A 19,710-nucleotide genomic window follows, 5' to 3' on the forward strand; every position below is an offset into this window, starting at 1 on the left:
TTACCTGAAAACTTACGAATTTTTCGTCAATTCTGACTCTTATTTCAACACAACACTACACTAAACTAGATTAATCCAAATCTAAACAGTCTATCAAAACTTGGTTTACCTTTCATTTTCACTGGTTCATTGTTTGTAAAACAGATTGAATAGTTTGTTTACCTTCATGTTGGATACTTATTAATTAGATTTTAGAAGTTGCAGAAAAAAGTGCTTTTAAAGGTCAAGAATCTTTCTTTTTATATTGTAACTTTATTGGACAGCAATCAAGGTCAACAAGACTCGTTATAATGTTATTATAAATATTTACATATTAGCAAAGCAACAGATTGCTTTACATTGTAAACTGTTGGTCTAAATTATACATCATTACCATTAACCTAAATGGTTAGATTAATTTTAAGAGGCGAAGCAAAAAAAGTTTACTTTTTGTTTGAACAATTTGATATAACAATATTGGATAATATCATCATCCATATGGATTATAAGATGAAAATTGATCAAATAAGTTGCTCTCTATTGAATACAGTGAAGACAGGGAATGCAAATAAAACATGATAACTGATGAGAAACATTGCATATCAAGTGAATCACTTTGACCAGAAAAAAAAACAAACACGATCAAGTTAATTGCACTCAGTTTCTTACATCAATTGCAAGATAATTTTTTGCAGTTGTTTTAATTTCTTCACTTGATTAGAGTTCAATTGATCAAGTTGCACCAAACATTATTTTACATTTGATGGCCTTTCATTTGGATGAATAAAATTGAATCAATTATGAATCAGTTGATTGTGTTGAAAAGGGAAAAATAATATTCAATTGTTGAAGACAAAAGCTTGAAATTGAATCTTGAAAGTTAATTCAATTTGAAGTTTACCAAAAGATAAAACATTATGTTTGATTGAAAGCGTAAAGTGTTGTTGCTATTCAGAGTTGTGCCTTCATTGAGACTCACATTTTTGATTCACTTCTTGATCATTTCAAGCTTGAACGAGCCAACTCAAATCGGAAGCGATTAATCTTTCCTAAATCCTTATTATCAAGATTCAAAACTTTTCCAGTTTTTTTACTTCTTCTTCTTCTTCTTGTTCCTCTGTTCTTGGTTTTGCACCATGAAAAATGAAAAGGAATGAGAAAAGGAATGAGATTGAAGATGATGAAGAAAAGGTCTGAAGGAAATGAAATTTTTCATTTACAATTCTCATTTTGTTGATTGCCGAGTGAAAGAGTGTTGAACAGGGAGGAAGAGGGAAGCCAAGGAATGATCAGTAATTGCCACAATTACCATAACATTAACATTAAACGATGAGAGAAGTGAAGGAAAAATGATTCTCAGTTAATTATAACCATTAAGTTGATTGAAATTGATAAAAGTATACAATTAAAATGATCCATTTCGAGTATAATTGTTGACATTTTCATTAAATTTTTTGTTTCTTTTCTGTTTCTTCAATTGTCAACATCTTCCTGACATCGATTGAAATTTTATCAAATTTTCTTCACTGATTGTTCTTGTCTGATCAATCAACTTTCGTTTTAATTAAACTGGTAACTTGATGATTTAGTGGCAAATAATTGGTTACAAGATGTAGAGTTGATTGAAAAGAGCTAATCAAAGTTTCGCTTTCAATTCTTATCCTTTCATTCATTATTAATATTTTGCTCTTCGATTCCTTTTTCTGGTTTACTATTGATACAAGTTATTTACTTTCATCCTTTGACCTTTTCACGTTTATTTCTCACTGTTTTGACCTTTTATCGAGTGGACAGTTTATGGGTTGAAGTCTGGATCATTTTAAATTGTCTGGTTTTTTCTTGTCTGGGTTTTACTATTGGTTCGTCTTTTGCCTTTCATCTCGGTTTACTTTTAATCAGCCATCTTGAGTCAGATTGGAAATGACTGATCAACATTTTGTGATCAGATTGCAGTTTCCTTTAAATATTAACTTGAATGTTTCTCTTGATGGTCAGTTGATCATTTAATCAATGAGATTTCCAATGAAAAAAAGGATAACATTTGGAGAGACATTTAGGAATCTAAAAGTTATCTATTCATTCTCATTATTCTGTAGGCTGTTTCTCTAGAGTTTTCACATCTTCCATCCATTCCCTGTGCTGATGAAGAGATGAACAAATTGGTGCCAAATTTTCTTGAAATGAGAATCGATTTCATTCACTTTTTCATCTCAATGGAGGCAACGTTTCTGGTTAACCAGATTTAATTGGTTTACTGCAATAGATTAGCAATCACTTTGCATAAGTGATTCAATGAAATTCATTTGGAAAACCCAATTTTTCGAATTTCTATTCTTGAAAGTCTCGAGATTCATGAGTTATATTTCATCAAGTTTAAAATGACCGGCATCATCTTGGTGTGAGGATAAGTTTCTTGTTTCATCTCTTAATTGAAGACTAGCAGCTAACGTGAAAAGGGTAAATTAAAGTTGAGATGAATTCAAGTTTAAAAGATAAGTTTCCAATTTTTAGATTCTTTGGCTGTTCAAATATTACGATTGTTACCAATGGATTGGACTAAAATAATGATTATCTACAGGGAAGAGAGAGATGATTGAAAAGGATAAACAAATAAATAGTGTTCTTATGGTGAATGAAATAAGTAATGGTTAACTGGGTAAGGCTGAGATTGAGAGATGAAAAGAGGATGATGATAATGATAACATACCAAGAGGCAATTGTGAATAACTATTAGTTGGATAAAAGCTTGAAAGTCAAGCATTTTGCTTTGGTCTGTATCCGATATCAGAATATTTTCCTCATTTTCTTCTTCTTTTCTCCTTTCTTCCATTTTCTTGTTCATCTTCTGTTGACAAAAATTCTTGTGATCCTGTGAGAGAGAGAGAAAGGGAAAGATGAAAGATTAAGTAAAAGCTTTCACGGTTCCTTTGATTACGCCATGTAGACATGTGTGTGTTCAAGGAAGAGTTCAGTATTTATTGAATGTACTTGTTAAACTTGAACTTGTTTGGTCTTATTAGGGAAAATGATAGGAAATGAAATTAAGGCCTTCACTCAAGTAGTATGGATTGTTGATTATTAATGAAACGCAGTTCAATTCTGGTGAATGTTTAGTGTCTAAAGATGATTGTTAACCGATCAGTTTAAATAAAATGTTGCCTGGTTAAGGTAACCTTATACTTGAAAGGTAATCATTGTGATAGATAACATTTCATCAGGTTAACCTTTTGTTATAAATTTCTTGCCTTCCTTGGGTTTCTTGTGCCATTCTTAGGCATACATCAGTACATTATTATGATAAATTGGTACTTTATCACTTAAAACACAATATTTAATGTCAATAAAACAGCAACTCTTTGGATTTTTCATCTCAACTGGAAACACAGTTAATTAATCGCCTAATATTGGTCATATTATTGGACGATTCCAGGTTTTTGCAGGCCAATTAAGCTTGAATGTGATTACAGATCATTAGGTTAATTTTTATGTTGACTTGAACACATTTTTATTAGACTTTGTTGGGTTATAGTTGGATTAGTTTGTTGATTACATCAGAAAAATTAAGATTTTTTCAGTTCGATTAAAATAGCTTGTAATAAACTCGAATTTGTGTCTCCATCTAATGGCTCTAAATGAAAGGTCTGAGTTGTCGATATTTTGGGAATCATTCTTTGGATATAGATATTTTAAATTGTTAGTCAGAAATTTGTAAATCAAATGAATTTTATGGAATTTTCTTCAGTTTTTAAAAGGGAATTTAATCAAAATTATATGCATGTTGTAGGCCGTAGCATTTTGTTTATTTCATGTTGAATAGATGGAATAGAAAGTTCATTTATAAATTCGAGTATTGTTTGGATCCGTTTTATCGGATTTCTTTGGTACTCTGTTAAAGAGTCTGTCTATTAAACAGTGTTTACATTGAAACTGCTGTCACTTAATATATTAACTGTACTTCTTTAATGTTCACTTTAATTCCGTTTAATCTATTGTTACAATGATCATTGTTTTGAGAAATTTAATCTTTTTATTTTCCTTCATTTGTCTTGGCTCATCTCAATCCATTCCTAAACATGGTAAGTTGTTTACCTACTTTAATGTTTTGTTACTTGTTTTGGACTAGTCTATTCTGTATAGACGAGTACATTATTGGCCATTTTTATTCTGATTTATTATAACTTGTTAGCATGATGTTTCACTTTTTAATGGCCTTTGCTACAATCAAATTACCGTATCATTTTGTCTACCAGACATTTGTATTCTAGTTTTTAGCATGAAATAGTTTATTAGCCAAATCTTTTGTTCTCTAATAAAATTTTGTTTGTTTTTTTCTCCCGACTTTGTTTCTCAAGGCCACAGGTTGGTTGGAGGCTGGATGTCAAAAGACATTGATTATGAACCTGCGAAAGATAACGCCAAATATGCAGCAAAGCTTATTAATGATCAATCTAATGACATGTATTTTCAAAACTTGATACACATCCATGATGTTAAGTCTCAAGTGGTTGGAGGAGTAAAATACAATATAACCTTTGATATGAGTAAAACAATTTGTCGTAAAAATGAAATTGATTCAGATAAACCTGAACAGTGTGTTCCTGATCGAAATGCTGTAAGTAAATTTTATTATTCGATTTATTGCACATTGAGAGCTTCATCTATTGTAAAATGATAGATATCAATCGTGAGAATTTCTGATGATGTTAACTTATTCTATTTCTTTATTTCTTCCAGACTATCAAAAGATGTTATGCCGTAGTTTACGAAAGACCCTGGGAAAGTAAAAGACAGCTTCTTGATCATAAGTGCAATAATCATCTCAGCTATTCTGAATATTTCAATGATACGAATATCGCTCGAGAGCAAGAATACCAACAAAATAGAAAGATGAACCTGCTGTAAAACCGAACCATAAACTGAAACTACAAAGGAACTTCGCTTGAATTATATTTCCAAAGTGATGGTTGAAGGATTGAACACTTTACATGACTACAATTTTTTTAATTAAATTTGATTTAATATGATCTTTAGACAAATAGTCGATCCAATAATCGTTACTAAATATGTAAAACAAGTGAAATTTGTTTTGTAAAATTTATGTCATCAGAAATCTATAAATTCTAATCTTTATGCATCGATGTGATATTGAATAAGCAACTCTCTTAATTAATTGAACCAATCAAACATTCTCACTTTTGATTGTGCTCTCATAATTAATCATTATCAAATGTTTAATTGTTTTTCTGTCCGATCTATGCGACAGGCATGTCAATAATATCTGTTTACAATACAACATTTAAAATGTTCTGTTTGTTTTATCATTTTTTATGTTTCTTATTCATTTCAATTCGACCATTTAAACTATTAAATAATTTTGTTTTAATTTATCAATGTTGAAAATTATTACCTCAATTACGAACCTCTAAAGATATTTTCAACCGTTCATATTTTTCTTTTGAGTTTCTTCTGATCTATCCCAGTCTAGTGTTTTATCTGAGATAATATTTCTTCTGTTTGAATGATCTTTAGAAACACTGATTTCGATTTTGAACCAGCCGAAGATACTTCAATTTCTTGAGTAATAGCAATTATTTTGATTTTTCCCTTTCATTTTTACTTTTAAACAACCAGAAAGCGCTACCTTAGCAGTAAAAAATTAATTTGCTACTAGTGACAGCTGGTGGCTGGTTACCTAGTTTACCTTGATTTTTTCGAGGCTCGACAGTCGATCTCTTAACAACGTGCATTGGTTAGATTTGATTTTACTATTTGAAATCAAAATTTGAATATCGACCTAAACCTAAATCACCCTAAACACCTCATCTGGCCATAAAAATACTTTTCCATACTTTGACTTTGTTTCCTGACTTTTTTGAAAAGTTTCTCAAAAGCCAAAAGAGAATTCGAAGTTGACGATAAAGCTTAATTAATCATAAAATCTTTTCAACTAATAAATATTGATGATAAATGTAGAGAAGCTGTTCGAAAATCAAATACAATGTGAGGTGAAGATAAAAAAGTGCGAAAGTATTCACAGAACCAGATTGTCATTCATCAAGACTGCGGCTTTTGTATTGAAAAGATTGAGAAGCATTTAATTGTTTCTATTGAATCAACCATTTACCTCCGTTTACCTCACCGAGAACCTTAATTCAATGTTTTCCCTTTTACCCTTTTGTTAATGGTCATTAGTACATAAGAATTGGGACCATATCCATCGTGCTGTTGAAACAGAAGAAAACTGTGCAACCGAAATATTGGCTTGTATTTTAAGGTAAAAGTATTAATAATATTTACTATTATTCCTTTAAATCTAATATTACAAAAAATGAATCATTGATATTTTTCATTTCTTTCAGAAAGCTATCATGGAATGTGAAAAAGAATGGTCTATGAATAAAAGCTTGTTGGAATGAAGGATAAGTGCATCACGAAATCAGTAAGTGTGGCTACAAATTCAATAACTCAACTAATTTCCAACATATTCAATTTCATCTAATAGCTAACTAAGGTCTTTCATATTTTTGGGTTTCTTTGGTCCATCTAGTGATAGTTATGGTAATGCTATTTAAAATGAACCAGACTTTTCCAGAAACTTTGCCTATGCAAGAGTTAACAATACAACTGTACTTGACTAAAGACAATTTAAAGACAAAACAGAGTGATGGCGCTTGTGACACTCCTTTGCTTACCAATGGGCAACTAACCCAATGTGTGTACGTTCATGTTGTATGTGCATAGTCTGACGATTAATTTGGTGAATTTTTCTGCGATTATGTTCATAGATGGAATCATCTAATCACTACTTGTTTTAAATGGTAAACTAAGTAAATTACAAAAGGTGAGCTAATGATCATGGATCACATCATTTGTAAATTTTAGCCCTAAAATGTTAGCTGAGTTGGATCAATGTTAAAATACAGCTCAAGGATGACATAATTCATTGATCCGTTTAATTGTCTCACCCAAAGGAGTGTTCAACATGTTGTTTTCGATGTGCTTATTTCCTTTAAAATTTTCATTATCAACCGGATCTTTCAAATTTCCTTCGTTTATTCAAAGGATTTCTATGTCATCATTCATTTGGCTTTTCAAGGAGCTCAAAAGCTGTGTATTATTTTTGTACGGGATTTCCATTTCAAGATCATTTCCTGATCAAAACAAATGGATTGGCAGATAGCAACAAATCAATTAAACCTCAGCAACTCTAGCTCTCTTCAAGGAATGGAAATGGACCAGAAAAAAACCAGAAAAAGGACAAACAAAAATACAAGACATTCTAGGCAAAGTTGCGACTCACGATGAAAGCCGATCATGATTATGAGAATGAAAAGAGAGGAATCAAGATGAACAATCATGGAGGGAACAAGAAAAGAGGACAAACAACAGTAAACATTGTAAATCATTGCACACAAGAATGGTTGTCATCTTAAATTACCTTTGATCATCGCCATCAACAAACAGAAGAATCAGAAAGAAAACAAGATTTCCATTGGTCAACCCTCTTTAATCTTCAGTCCAATTCATTTCAACCATTTTTTTTTCAACCTGTCTATCATGATGATCATAATCATTGTCCAACAACAACCAGTTAACATCATTTCATCATAACATCAACAATAAAAAAAGAGATGAAATCTGATGAAAAATGTTTTCAAAAAAATTTCATTATTCTCCTGGTCATCATAATCGGAAGGGATGATCTGGCTGCTGTTGATGGTAATGATGGTGATGGTGATTAGTATTAGACAAGGAATACAAAAAAGAAAGCAATAAAAACCATTAAAAAAGAGATCAAATTTTTCTTCTTCTCCTTTCATCTTTAACCTGTGTTTATTGATGATGGCTGTAGGTAAATTTGATAATAATGAAAGGAATAAGTTAATCTCTGAAAACTGGTTCCGCTTTTTTTGGGTAAAAACTGTTTTCTAAATCTTGGAAAAAAAACTCTCTCGTTCAGACACATTCACAATCTGTTGAATGAATGTGTATATGCATGTGTATTTTTGTATGTATGAATGATTCCAGGAGGGAAGAATGATGATGATAGAAGGAAGAATCAAATGAAAGAAAAACTCTCTTGCTCTCTCATCTTCCTCTTTCTCTCCGCCCTAACCTTAAACCGCTCTCTTTTCATTATTATATCTCTTCATATCTCTTCTCCCACTCTCTTAAAACATTAGGCCAACAAGCTGTAACCAGTCAACAGTCAGTGTTGATCAACAACAGCAAAAGCTTACATTCGTGCTTCATTTACCTTTCTTTTTTTGCAATATTCCTCATTTCTCATTCATTTACTCTTCATTCACCTTTGTTCCAACATCTATTATATTTATCTTTTTTTTGTGGTTATCATCATCTCTTCAAAACTCACCCTGGTCTAACGTTTTTTTGTCATCATCTCTCCATTATTTACCATTCATTCACCTTTAACTTTTCATCGTGATCAGAGTTTTTACTTTTTCTCTTCTTCTTATTTAGATTATTGTTAATATTATTGTATTATTATATTTTTGTGAATCTCTCTATTAAATTGTATTTTCATGTTGTTCGCGCTTACAGTCTTGTTGTTTAACGGACATCACGAATGACTTACAAGTTAAACTTTGAACCAATCAAAAAACGACGCCTTATTTTATCTGCAAAATTTTTATTCTCTTTCAGCCATTTTTCATTTTCATTTTCTTCTTTTTCCATTTCACCTTTTATTCACTTGAAAAGTGTTTTTTTTTGCTATCTGATAAATGCCGCTTCAACCATTATTCATTATTGATTTAATTGTAAGATTGTTATATTGTTAATGTTTTTTGCCTGTTTTGCTGTTAATGGTTTGCATTACAAGTGACGACCAATCAATCCATGGCTTATCAAAGTAAACTTGCTGTTTCCCCTTCTTAATCATCTACATTTTCAACATCAACTTTTTGCTTCTCACACTTTTTACCTCTTACTCATTGGATCATCATCGACTTTGTTAATCCTCAACAAACCTCAACACTTTCCTTGATTTGCTTATTTTTTTTTTGGTTAACAGAAAAAAAAGATAACAAACGAAAATTTCTATGACAACTTCGAGTTTGTTGCTTGAGAAATATTGAAATGGTTTATTCAACTTTACTTGTGTTGACAGTGCAGTTACCTTCGAGATTATGCTTCAGTTTAATATTACAATGGAAGTGACCCATTCTTTTTCATACTCGCTTTCTTTCTTTTCTTCTTCTTCCTTTCCCTTTCACCACCACCAACTCAATTGTAATCACCATAATCAACATAATTATCATCATCATTATTCTCAAAGATTAATGTATAAGATACTGCAGTAAAGAGGTACAGAGAACCTGAAGGGACAATGCCCACTGGAGGGCACCACAGAAAAATTTTGATCAAAATTGAATAGGAAAACTATTTTTAATTTTTTTTACAAAAAAATGAAAGATTAAAATTAAAGGTAAATCACAGTAATAATGCGACAACTAGCGCTTGAGGTGGGCATTGTCCCTTACTAACATCAGTACCTCTCAATTGCTGTATCTTATGCTTTAATCTTTGATTATTCTTCTCCTCGTTATCATTGGTAAAGTTGATTTGTGTTTTTCTTCATTTCTTCCTACCAATTCACTGGTTCTTGTTTTGCATCTATTGATGACCATTAACATCCATTATGGAAATTGATTTGCTTCAATGGAGTATCATTCTTGTTCTGTCCATTTCTTTGGTAACTATACAAACTTTTCCAAATCATCCAAATATAACTCAACTTTATTTACTAACAATTACATACTTGTCTTTCATTATCATTTCCATGCTTCATCCTTGTTCTTTCCTTAATTGATTCACTTTTTTCTTTCTTTCTTCTTATTAAGTAATCTTTTCACTTTTTTTAATATTGTTTCTCTTTTCTTTTTGTCTTTTCTAATCAGTGGTTACCTCAATTGCTGATTACTGATGCCTTACAAGTTGAAAATAACAGCACTGCTTATTCCTGTAAGTATACACTTTTTACCTCGTCTCATCACCTATTTCTCAAGTCTTCATTTTGTCTCAATTATTTCATCTACTCTAACTCCTCCACATCTTTTTTCCCTGCTTTTGTAGGTGAAGAGAATGGAACTTTCACTGATATTGAATCAGCGCGTCAACAACCATGGCCTAAAACATTTGAGCCTTTTGATACAACATCACAAGCTGAATTTACACCTCTCGTCACAGCATCTCATTCGTTGTCAGGAGTAACGCCAAATTCAACAAAGACTCCTGATAAATCAACCACCACCATTCAAATTAACCCAACCCCGTCAATTGTTCGTTTTATTATTGCACCATCACCATCACTGCCATCATCACCTATGCAAAGTAACCTACAATCATCTCAACTTTTGTTATTTTCATCCTCATCTACTATGGCGCCAACTCCATCTTTAAATAGTATGACAAGCTCAACTTTAAAGCCAGTCACAACTCTTGAACTAATCAGCAATAAGCAAAATGCTGCATCAACTATGTCAATTTTTCAACTCTCTTCTAGTCCAGTTCAAGCGCCTTTTGTTAACACTGATACTGTCATTATGCCACCATCATCATCATTATCACCTAATGTTAATGACAATGTTACTTTTCCTTTAAATTATAGTCACACGGTTAGTTCTGATAAACCGACTCACCATGGTCATCAACCTTCCGGGTCACAACAAATTAATCATGTGATAACAACAGCAATAACACCGACATTGACAGATAATTTACCTGATGAGTTATCCATCAATCCAAACAATGGAGCCTTCGATAACATCAAATCATCGCCAACACTAACAACAATTGAGGTTTCAACCTCACCATCTTTAACCAATCAGCCAAATACTAGTGATACAAATGAAACCAGCGAAACTCACATGGGCATATCACCTTCTCCATCATCTTCCTCTTACTTTCCTGCTCTTTCTGGCACAATCAGCATTATACAAAGTGATTCATCCCTGGATTCATCAACTACAGATTTTCCCTTCACATCCAATCCAGTCGATAATAGTGAAATTGATAATAGCTTTAATAATAATGAAACCAATAATCATGGTGAAGATTCTCCAAATCACCATGGAATCCCACAAGCTGCAACATCAAATTCAACAAAATGTGATCCTAGTGATACTCGGTTCAGTCAACCTGCAACTTCAGGTTTTCTGGTTCGCTCAGGTAAAAATACAATCTTTTCAATTCCCATGGACTCAAGGATATAAAAAGAGGAGTAAAAAGTGCATCAGAGAATTACAAGTTAAACATATTTTTCTTGTGCTCAAAAATGTTATCAAATCATGAGATATTTATTATGTTTACTTGATTTTTCTCTTTTTTCATTCTATCACTTTTTTTCCTTTTTTTCCCATTTTGCCTCATTTAAGTCAATCATCAAGCTTAACCAACATGAACAGCATCACCAACACTTTATCCTAAAAATTTTTCACTCATAGAAACATATTGAGTTAAAATTCTGTGACGGGATTTTTCCCTAATTCCCATTTTTTTTTCTTCTCACTCTTTAATTTTTTCGCTTCTCGTCATCACCTTCATTTTCATCGCTATAACCATCATCATTGTCACTTGCATTCCTATTTAAGTAGGTTTTGCCTCGGTAGCTACTTAAACCCACTAATAGACTACATAGTATCACATTTACCTGTTGGACCTACCAACATTAAATTTACCTTTTTTTTCATTTCTTTTGCTTCTTTTTCAATCCAGTTAACCATTATCACCATCATTATAGCTCTAGGATGTAACAACCATGTTGATTTAATTTAAGAATGATGTTGTAGCAAAAAAGAGATCACAAATTTACTCCATCATTTATCTCGTATTTCCCGTTTCAATGTATTTTGAGTGAACAAAATTTCCACTCGGATGACCACTCAACAATAGCCTTGATAGTCAATAGTCCTTCTAGTTGGTTTAAAACATCGTTTGCTTAATTCACCTTTGTTTCAACAACACGTTTTTCATAGATCAAAATCACCAAATAATTATAAAACCAAAGCAACGGGAAAATAGCATTAATCATTACTCAGTATTCAAAATATGGTTAGCCTTGTGTCAATCATTAATGTTAAACTACAATTAAATTGTTATCCTCATTGATTTCCATCTGCCATTTTAGGCTTTTCATTATTGTTTTTGACCATTTTTAATGCGTACAAAATCAATGTAAACATCAATGATTTAGTCTATTTAGATTCACAAGATAAAATGATTTCAAATTGCCATTAAAAGCAATTTCATGAGAAAAAAAATGAAAAATTATCATTTCAACAGGAAATCATATTAACCTTGGATCAATGATGAACTTTTTTTTCACTCATTCTGCTTGAATAAATCATATTTTTTCCTTTGCCCCTTTCACAGCATCATTTTGGGTTGGTTGATTGTTTAAAATGTTGATTAACTCAAGCCGTAGGTTTGATCAAGATGCAAGTTTAAATTGAGTAGTTTGATTGATCATTTCAACTCTGCAATTAAACAATTCATCAAAACTTCTGCATTTATCAATTGAAGTAAAAAGTTAACAAAATTCATGTCATTTCCGAGAGAAAGAAATCTTTGCATGTTAAAAATTCTGTTCTTAAGTTAATGTCTTTTTGCTCGTTTACCATTCAATATTCATATGTTTGTTTATGACAATTGTGAATAATGAAGGTATAAATAATAATAGCTTACAAATAATTGTGTTTAAATTTAAATTGAATATTAATTTTTACTCTTTGACGTTAAACCCTTTCCTTTCCTTTTGTTTTCGTTCAGTTTATTGATGCAAAGCAGCCATTATCACTAGCAAGTTAGCATCAGGTTGTTGGTTAATTGGCTAATTGACAGTAATACACAGATGATTAAATTTACTTTACTTTCAGGTATAATCAAGTATAATCAGTTAATTTTTCAACCACTTTAAGAAAACCTTAGAAATCTTTCGTTGAATTTTGATCAACAGCTCAATGTTAATGATATTCAACATTAGTCTGAAAAAAACCTGATTTCTTGTTGAACATCATTTGTAAAACATTTTATTTTTGCTGTTTCAATCATAAAATATAATTACATTACTGTGATTATGATTGAACTAACAACATTTGCTCATTTAACGTAACACAGATCACTGACATTGCCTCAACAACTCAAGAATCACAGTTTCAAATATTACCATGTTTCTCAAGTAAAATCATAAAAGCAACACAAATTTTCAGCCCTAAAGACTAACGATAAGTGTTTATGATATTAAAGGGTTGAAAAATTATTTTTGCTGGTAAAGATTGGGTTCAACATTTACCAATATTGTTATGCCTTCACGGTTTATCCTTACGAAGCTACTTAAACCTCTGAAAGTAAATATCTTCATTGTCCAATTTTCCAGGCCAATAGTTTCTTCCAACCTTTCAATACATTTTTTTTTCATAACTCAACTTCACATCACCGTTATTATGGCAAAGCATAAATTGATTATCAACAAGTCAACGGTTCATCAATAAAGGTTATTATCAGGTCACCATAATTTTTTTTCCTTCATCATTATCATTCTTTACCTTGCAGCATTGACTCTAACAGGTTACAATCAAATTAGAGTTTTTTTCTGACTTCATCATTATCTTCTCACCTTCTCATTTATTCATCATTCAATCATTCAAAGAAACTTGAGATGATGGCGATGAAAAGAAATGCCAAAAAAAGTTGCTAACATTGAGTTGTATGAAAATGATGATAGTACAAGTTTTTATAGTGAAAATGTGATGATGATTAAGGTGAATGAATGGATAAGATGACAATAAACCAGGAAAAAAAAGTAAATCAAAATATTGAACTTTGATTGTAGCATTATGTGTCTATTTTAATCTTGTTTGGTCAACTTGGGAATCATTTGCGAACCATGATCAAGATCGTTTTCTCATGTAATTATCGCCATTACAATACGCCCTGAAGATTGCTGTTAATTTAACTGAAACAATCAGTTGTGTTGTTAATTCAATGAAACCCAAAATATTCTTGAATGTTTCATATTGTAACAATAATTGTTTAAATCATTCCTTTTCCTGGTTTTAATCTAAAATGAATTTGATACTTTGTTAGGCTTTATGGTTGTTGCTGGTCAAATTAACAATGATTTGATTCAAATTGTATCATAATGAGTTTCGATCATGAAAGGTAAAGATCAAGGGAGAAAAGAGAAGCAAAAGAAAGGAAAATGATGAATAAATTTTCATTATCTGAATACAATTCTGAATAGAGACTAAATAATTACAATGAATTGCTATCACACGAAAAGTCACGATTAATTGTAAACTTGGTCAATCCCAATTGATATGAAATATTGATACAATGTTTAATGGTTTCATCAATTCATGTTAAAGAAATATGCAAATCTCAGTCGATAACAAAGTTCAGTAAAATTACCTTCGATTCACATCATAATTCAACATTTTCTAGTCAATCAGTTTTGGGTGAAAATCATGATGTCATTGTAAACGCACAAATTTTTACTAATTGAAAATGATTGATTAAAAGCTTGAAATGAGGCAAAATTTTTTCCGTTTAAGATAATTTTCAAAACAAACAGAAACAATTCTTTCCATGTTTTTCAGCAAATTATCTTCCTTTCACTTTGTAACTGAATTCTGATTTTACTAACTCAATCTTTTCTCCATCTTTTCAGTTCTCAAACGAGATGAAGATTTACCATTAAATGCGGACAATTTGACAATCTTTTTTGAAACTCGTCTGGCTGAAGTATTTACAAAAGCTTATCATAAACAATTTAATAAATTAAACGGAGGTTCGGATGTTATTAAAAAAGACGTTCACGTTAAGGTAACACTTGATTTCACTTTTTCTCGCCCTTCCAAGCCAACTTAACCATTCTGCTTCATGGCATTATCAAATTTCCTTATCCCATCATCTGTTGTCTTCATCTGTACACAAAAGCATGATGACCACAACAATAAGAAGCAGAAAACTTAATCACCATCATCATTTCAAGTTAATCGACTAATTGTTAGCTTAATAACATTTACCTTTTTTTACAGGGTTAAATTTAGTTTGACCCATCAACAAATTAGAAAATTTCATTTTTCAATTTTTTCTTCTTTCACTGATTATTATTACCTTTACCATTATCATTAACCATCATTAGTATTTATTGTTATTATCAATATTAATATTACTTTCAATTTTTCTTCTTTTTCTTCATTTTCTTCATTAATGATTCCTCTACTCGCCTAATTATGGTTGATGTCATCCACCCTGACTCTCAATGTGAAAATGGATTAACCAGTTATGGAACTTATTCTGGAACAATTCAACCAATGATATCCACATAATTTATCAGATTGAACAAGATAAGGAAAAAATTTTACCTCGAGATCTTATAACAGTTCTAAGTCATGTTACTCCTCAAGAAATGTCCAACATTTTGGGTTATAATGTAACAATAAAAGCTGAACGTAAGTTTACCTTCTTTTCCCTTCTCCTTTCCTTTTACCTTTTTAACCACCAGAATATCCGGAAGTCTCAATTTCATGTAGATATTGTTCAATGGTACAAGTTAATTTGCTAATTATTCAATTTACATAACTAATTAAGCTTCCGTAATCTTCAAATTATATTAGTGTCAACTGAAAACGCACCATCTTCATCTCACTCTCATTTACTTTTCATTTTTTGCCATCTTTTCTCCAACATTTTTGGCTTATCATTTTGAACTTAAACCTAACCTTAATCAAATTGGTTAACTTTAATTGCTTTTAATTGTGGTAATTTAGTGTAACAAAAGTGCCCAGTAATATGATGTGCTCATGTGTTGAATGAAAACAAAATGATAATTGTATTAATACTGAGAAAAACTCAGGTTATCGTAAGGTTATCTTCTTTCCTCATCATCTTCCCAAAATGATTACCTTAAATCGAGGTCAACACGTTACAACTCTAATGGTTGTATCTTTATTATGCTAGTTTGCAAACAATTAACAAATCAAGTCATGATGATTAAGACTATTTCAGTTTGTCTTTTCGGTACATTAACATGCAAGTATACAAAAATAAAATGAAATTGTAAAACGTTTGTATTTGTATTGGTTTAGAGATATTTATTTCATCAAATATCATTGAAAGGTTAATTTCAATTTCTTAATTGTTTCAATGTTTTCATGAATGAATATAATGATAACTTATACAGTGAGTTTTGCTAATTGTTTTGAATTAAGTTAACTATTAACCTTGAGCTGATTCACAGTATGGAGAAGAGGTAAAAATACAATAAAATCAAAGTGCATTTTAATTCATTATAAATATTCATTTTGAATATTTTCTTCTTTTGATTTGATGTAAAAAGTCAATGATTGTTAAACTGTTGACAAAAGGAAATGTTAACTTGTTGTAATTGTTGGCTTGTTGTCAGAATTTACAGAATTTACCTTTAATTGTAGAGAAAAATTTCATTTTACTTTTTTCACCATTAATTGTTATGAGAGTGAAAAATCAACATTATAATTGTACTCACAGGCAAGATGCAATTTAATGATAAATTTTCCCATGGCTATCAATTTAATTGTACAGAGTTTGCAGTTTAATCATCATTAACCCAAGTTATGATGAGTGAACTGATGAACCTCAACTAAATTGTCATGTTTGCAATTGAGCTAAGTCATTGTCACCATTAGAAGCTAGTTATCATTTTAATTCATGTATAATCAAATGGTAATCTCTGCTTACTAAATGGTTGAAATTAGCAAAAAATGGCCAAACTCGTTGGTGACTTTGAATTTTCATTTGAAACCATTCATTTGCTATCATGTATTAACCTCTCTTTACGTGTTTAACCCAATCTTTATTGCACTCGGTCAGTGACAGCGATACGGATAGATTGCTTTCAATGGACTTCCTTTGGGATCGGCTATTTTATACCATAGTTTTTGATTCGCAAATGTTAAACAATAAGTTGTCGGCAATAGAAGTGAAATAAATTATAATAGTGACAGTCAAATCTAGATTTTTATCTTTCTTTCTTTATCAACTCTTCTGTAATTTCAATGAAAATGACACTCACCTTCATGGTTATCTCTTTACCCTATGAATCTTTCCAACCATCAAGCTTTCATTATCATTTCATTACTCACTTCTTTCATTTTGTTTATTGTCAACATTTCGTTTTCCCATTTTTTTTTCTCTTCTCCTTTTCACTTTCCATTCCTACTTTTTTCCCATTATCTGTATTTCAATTGAATGTGATTTATATTTTTTTTCTAACGATAATCTTTTCTTTTCTCTCTTTACCTTATCATCTTTCCCTTGCTTACTGACTTTTTAGCTTATGTAAATACACTTGAAACCAAGAATAATTTGGCTGCAGCACTTCAAGATCTCGACTGGCTTCCCCTTGTCATGATAATTTTATCTTTGATGGTTTTCATTTTTTGTTCACTTTTAACCTTAATTGTTTGGCGCAAAAATCGCAGGCTATTATCATCATCTTCCAACCAATTATCTTCAGGGGAACCAGCAAGATCTGGAAACATACGATCCAAGGCTAGCCACATGGTTAAACCATTGAAAGCCAGTACCAAAGAAAATTTGGTCAATTGGAGGAAAGTTTCTGCTCCTGGGTCTAAAAGATCATTTCTTGGTAGTCATGGAAGTAATGTTGGACTAAACATTTCAGGCGGTTGTTCAGCAACTTCTGGAACCATTGATTCTAATCATGAATTTGAATATCTTTCCTTTGATTCACCTGAAAGCTCGTTGAAACTGAGGACAGCGGAATATCGATCTCGTCGTCCATTCACTGCCTTTCCAAATGGTTTAGGATCTCAGTCTCGCCTTGAATTGACTAAAGAAAAGGTTATTCCAATTGGTGAACTTGATGAAATTGCTGAAATGTCTTCCAATGATTCTTCACATGACCATCATCATCATCATCCTTCCCATCAAGTTCCTGGATCCAGAGTAACCTATGTTACCACTAAGGAAGAAATGATTGGCGATTATGAGAATCCATTGATGAGATCAGGCATTGATGAGGTTGATTGCACGGTTCCTCAATTAATTCAAGTTCATATTTCCGAGCAAACCCAAAACATCATTCAAGCGATTCGCAGTGAACTTAAAAAATTTAATCCTATCACCGGTAATGTGCAAAGTCAATCACAATCATCAACAGCTCATTTTAAAGAACCATCGACAACTAGCGATGCTTAATTTTTTCCCTTCATCATTTCATTAAACTCACATCAAATCAAAAATTGTAAAGGGGAAAACATCTCATGACATTTCCATCTTCATTTTCCCCTGTTGAATTGGTTAAACCAAATTACTTTTGCAATTGGTTACATTTGTTGAACTTTTTTTTATTTTACATACAAAGACCCTTTACAGCATGTTCACATGATTACCTTAATGTTAATCGAGAAGACATTCTGATTGTCACACTAAATTGTTAATTTTTTTCTATTGATTGGTATTCAATCAATAAACAAATATAAATACATGTGCAATTGTGTATTCCATTTTTTTATCAACAAACAAAAATCAAACTTGAAATGTAAAATGACAAACAATTTACTCATTGTCAATCCATTAATTATTATCTAATTATTTAAGACCTACTTTTATAAATCAAAAACCCAACGAGACTCTCATTGTAAACATATAAAAATTTTGTATTATTGTGCTTTTATTTTATGTTAAGAAAGCGATTGAAATATTTAAATGTAAATTGTCTTGACAATCATTTCAAATCACCTAATCTAACTAGCTATTGAATTGACACTTTCAAGTTTGATTAATCATTTGGAACAGCAAAGATTAATATCTTGACAAACCAAATGATTAAACAAATTTACATCAATGTTGGAATGTAATTGTACAAAGGGTTTGATATAGCGTTTTATATCCTATTACCATCCATTACAATAATAATTGAGGGGAAACTGGTAAAACAGCAACTATTATAACCATTTACAGAGATAATTGCGAGTACAATCAAAGAGTTAACTTAATGTAGGTGTTAGTATGTTCAACTACTTGTCACAATTTAATGATACTAATGATTATCATTTACAAACCAAATAAAGTCTTACTTTGCCTGGTGAAAAAAAAGGTATATTAATAGAAGCAGTTATTAATGGACAAGTCGCATGGTGGAAATGATGATCAGGTTTGATGGTGATGTTGACGATGTTAATGATGAAGATGAAAATGACAAAAATTTGAGATGAAAATTAAACATAAACACTATTAACATCATCGACTTTTTACCTTAAGGCAATCACGGTTAACTGAATTTAGCAAGCCATTGACATTACTCCTTTCATCGTCTTAATTTTGATTCTTTCCTTTTGTTTTCATCCTCATGTTATAATAATGGTTCATGCTTTCAATCCATTGCTATTACATCTTATTGTATGTATATAACTAGTTATATCATGTAATAACACAACATTTCGTTTCGCTTTCATCGTTCAACTTCCATTTATTTGGAGATAATATTCTGGTTCTTCCATCAAAAAGCTTGTTCCAGAGTAAATTATGGCTTGTTGGTCTAACAACATGAAAATGGTAACCTCAACTTCACAGTTTAACCATCACGGTGATCATCAGAAATTGTCATCTTCTGTTGCCTTTATCTTCCATCGTCTGCTTCTTTATAATATTTTACCAAAAAAAACAGGACTCACGAAATACCATTTACCTACCTATCATTGT

At 31.2% G+C, this 19,710-nt stretch overlaps 2 protein-coding genes and 2 long non-coding RNA genes across 5 annotated transcripts; 3 read left to right on the forward strand and 1 right to left on the reverse strand.

Moving 5' to 3' along the window:
* Positions 1-232: 232 nt before the first annotated feature.
* On the reverse strand, positions 233-3,576 carry LOC149094862 (uncharacterized). 2 transcript variants are annotated; one of them, XR_016199744.1, is made up of 3 exons: positions 3,225-3,576; positions 2,687-2,848; positions 233-2,551 (listed from the first exon to the last, which is right to left on the reverse strand). It is a non-coding gene; the product is annotated as an uncharacterized LOC149094862 (long non-coding RNA). The 2 variants fall into 2 exon arrangements; XR_016199743.1 differs by lacking the exon at positions 3,225-3,576 and adding an exon at positions 2,968-3,106 and having other exon boundaries at positions 2,190-2,551.
* A 348-nt stretch (positions 3,577-3,924) lies between these two features.
* Positions 3,925-5,117, forward strand: LOC107364356 (cystatin-1). Its single transcript, XM_015931690.3, has 3 exons — positions 3,925-4,055; positions 4,332-4,591; positions 4,714-5,117. Exons 1-3 carry the CDS (start codon positions 3,977-3,979, stop codon positions 4,879-4,881), a joined length of 507 nt encoding a protein of 168 aa, XP_015787176.2. The 5' UTR covers positions 3,925-3,976; the 3' UTR covers positions 4,882-5,117.
* Positions 5,118-6,635: 1,518 nt separating this feature from the next.
* Positions 6,636-8,530, forward strand: LOC149094863 (uncharacterized). Its single transcript, XR_016199748.1, has 2 exons — positions 6,636-6,820; positions 7,042-8,530. It is a non-coding gene; the product is annotated as an uncharacterized LOC149094863 (long non-coding RNA).
* Positions 8,531-9,129: 599 nt separating this feature from the next.
* LOC107364453 (uncharacterized) lies at positions 9,130-18,715 on the forward strand. Its single transcript, XM_015931798.3, has 7 exons — positions 9,130-9,264; positions 9,529-9,694; positions 9,900-9,963; positions 10,075-11,169; positions 14,669-14,823; positions 15,287-15,455; positions 17,318-18,715. Exons 2-7 carry the CDS (start codon positions 9,641-9,643, stop codon positions 18,202-18,204), a joined length of 2,424 nt encoding a protein of 807 aa, XP_015787284.2. The 5' UTR covers positions 9,130-9,264; positions 9,529-9,640; the 3' UTR covers positions 18,205-18,715.
* The last annotated feature ends 995 nt before the right edge of the window (positions 18,716-19,710 follow it).

Source organism: Tetranychus urticae, chromosome 1 (assembly GCF_039701765.1).
Source record: "Tetranychus urticae isolate SD_2017Ah chromosome 1, NJAU_TeUrti_SD_1.0, whole genome shotgun sequence".
NCBI classification, from domain to species: domain Eukaryota; kingdom Metazoa; phylum Arthropoda; class Arachnida; order Trombidiformes; family Tetranychidae; genus Tetranychus; species Tetranychus urticae.

Bases quoted from the DNA above. Each gene is read 5' to 3' on its own strand.
- LOC107364356 (XM_015931690.3), top strand. From the start codon at position 3,977: ATGATCATTGTTTTGAGAAATTTAATCTTTTTATTTTCCTTCATTTGT. The intron at 4,056-4,331 runs GTAAGTTGTTTA...TTGTTTCTCAAG, and splicing joins TCAATCCATTCCTAAACATG to GCCACAGGTTGGTTGGAGGC. The intron at 4,592-4,713 runs GTAAGTAAATTT...TATTTCTTCCAG, and splicing joins GTGTTCCTGATCGAAATGCT to ACTATCAAAAGATGTTATGC.
- LOC107364453 (XM_015931798.3), top strand. From the start codon at position 9,641: ATGGAAATTGATTTGCTTCAATGGAGTATCATTCTTGTTCTGTCCATT. The intron at 14,824-15,286 runs GTAACACTTGAT...TGGATTAACCAG, and splicing joins AAAAAGACGTTCACGTTAAG to TTATGGAACTTATTCTGGAA. The intron at 15,456-17,317 runs GTAAGTTTACCT...CTGACTTTTTAG, and splicing joins TGTAACAATAAAAGCTGAAC to CTTATGTAAATACACTTGAA.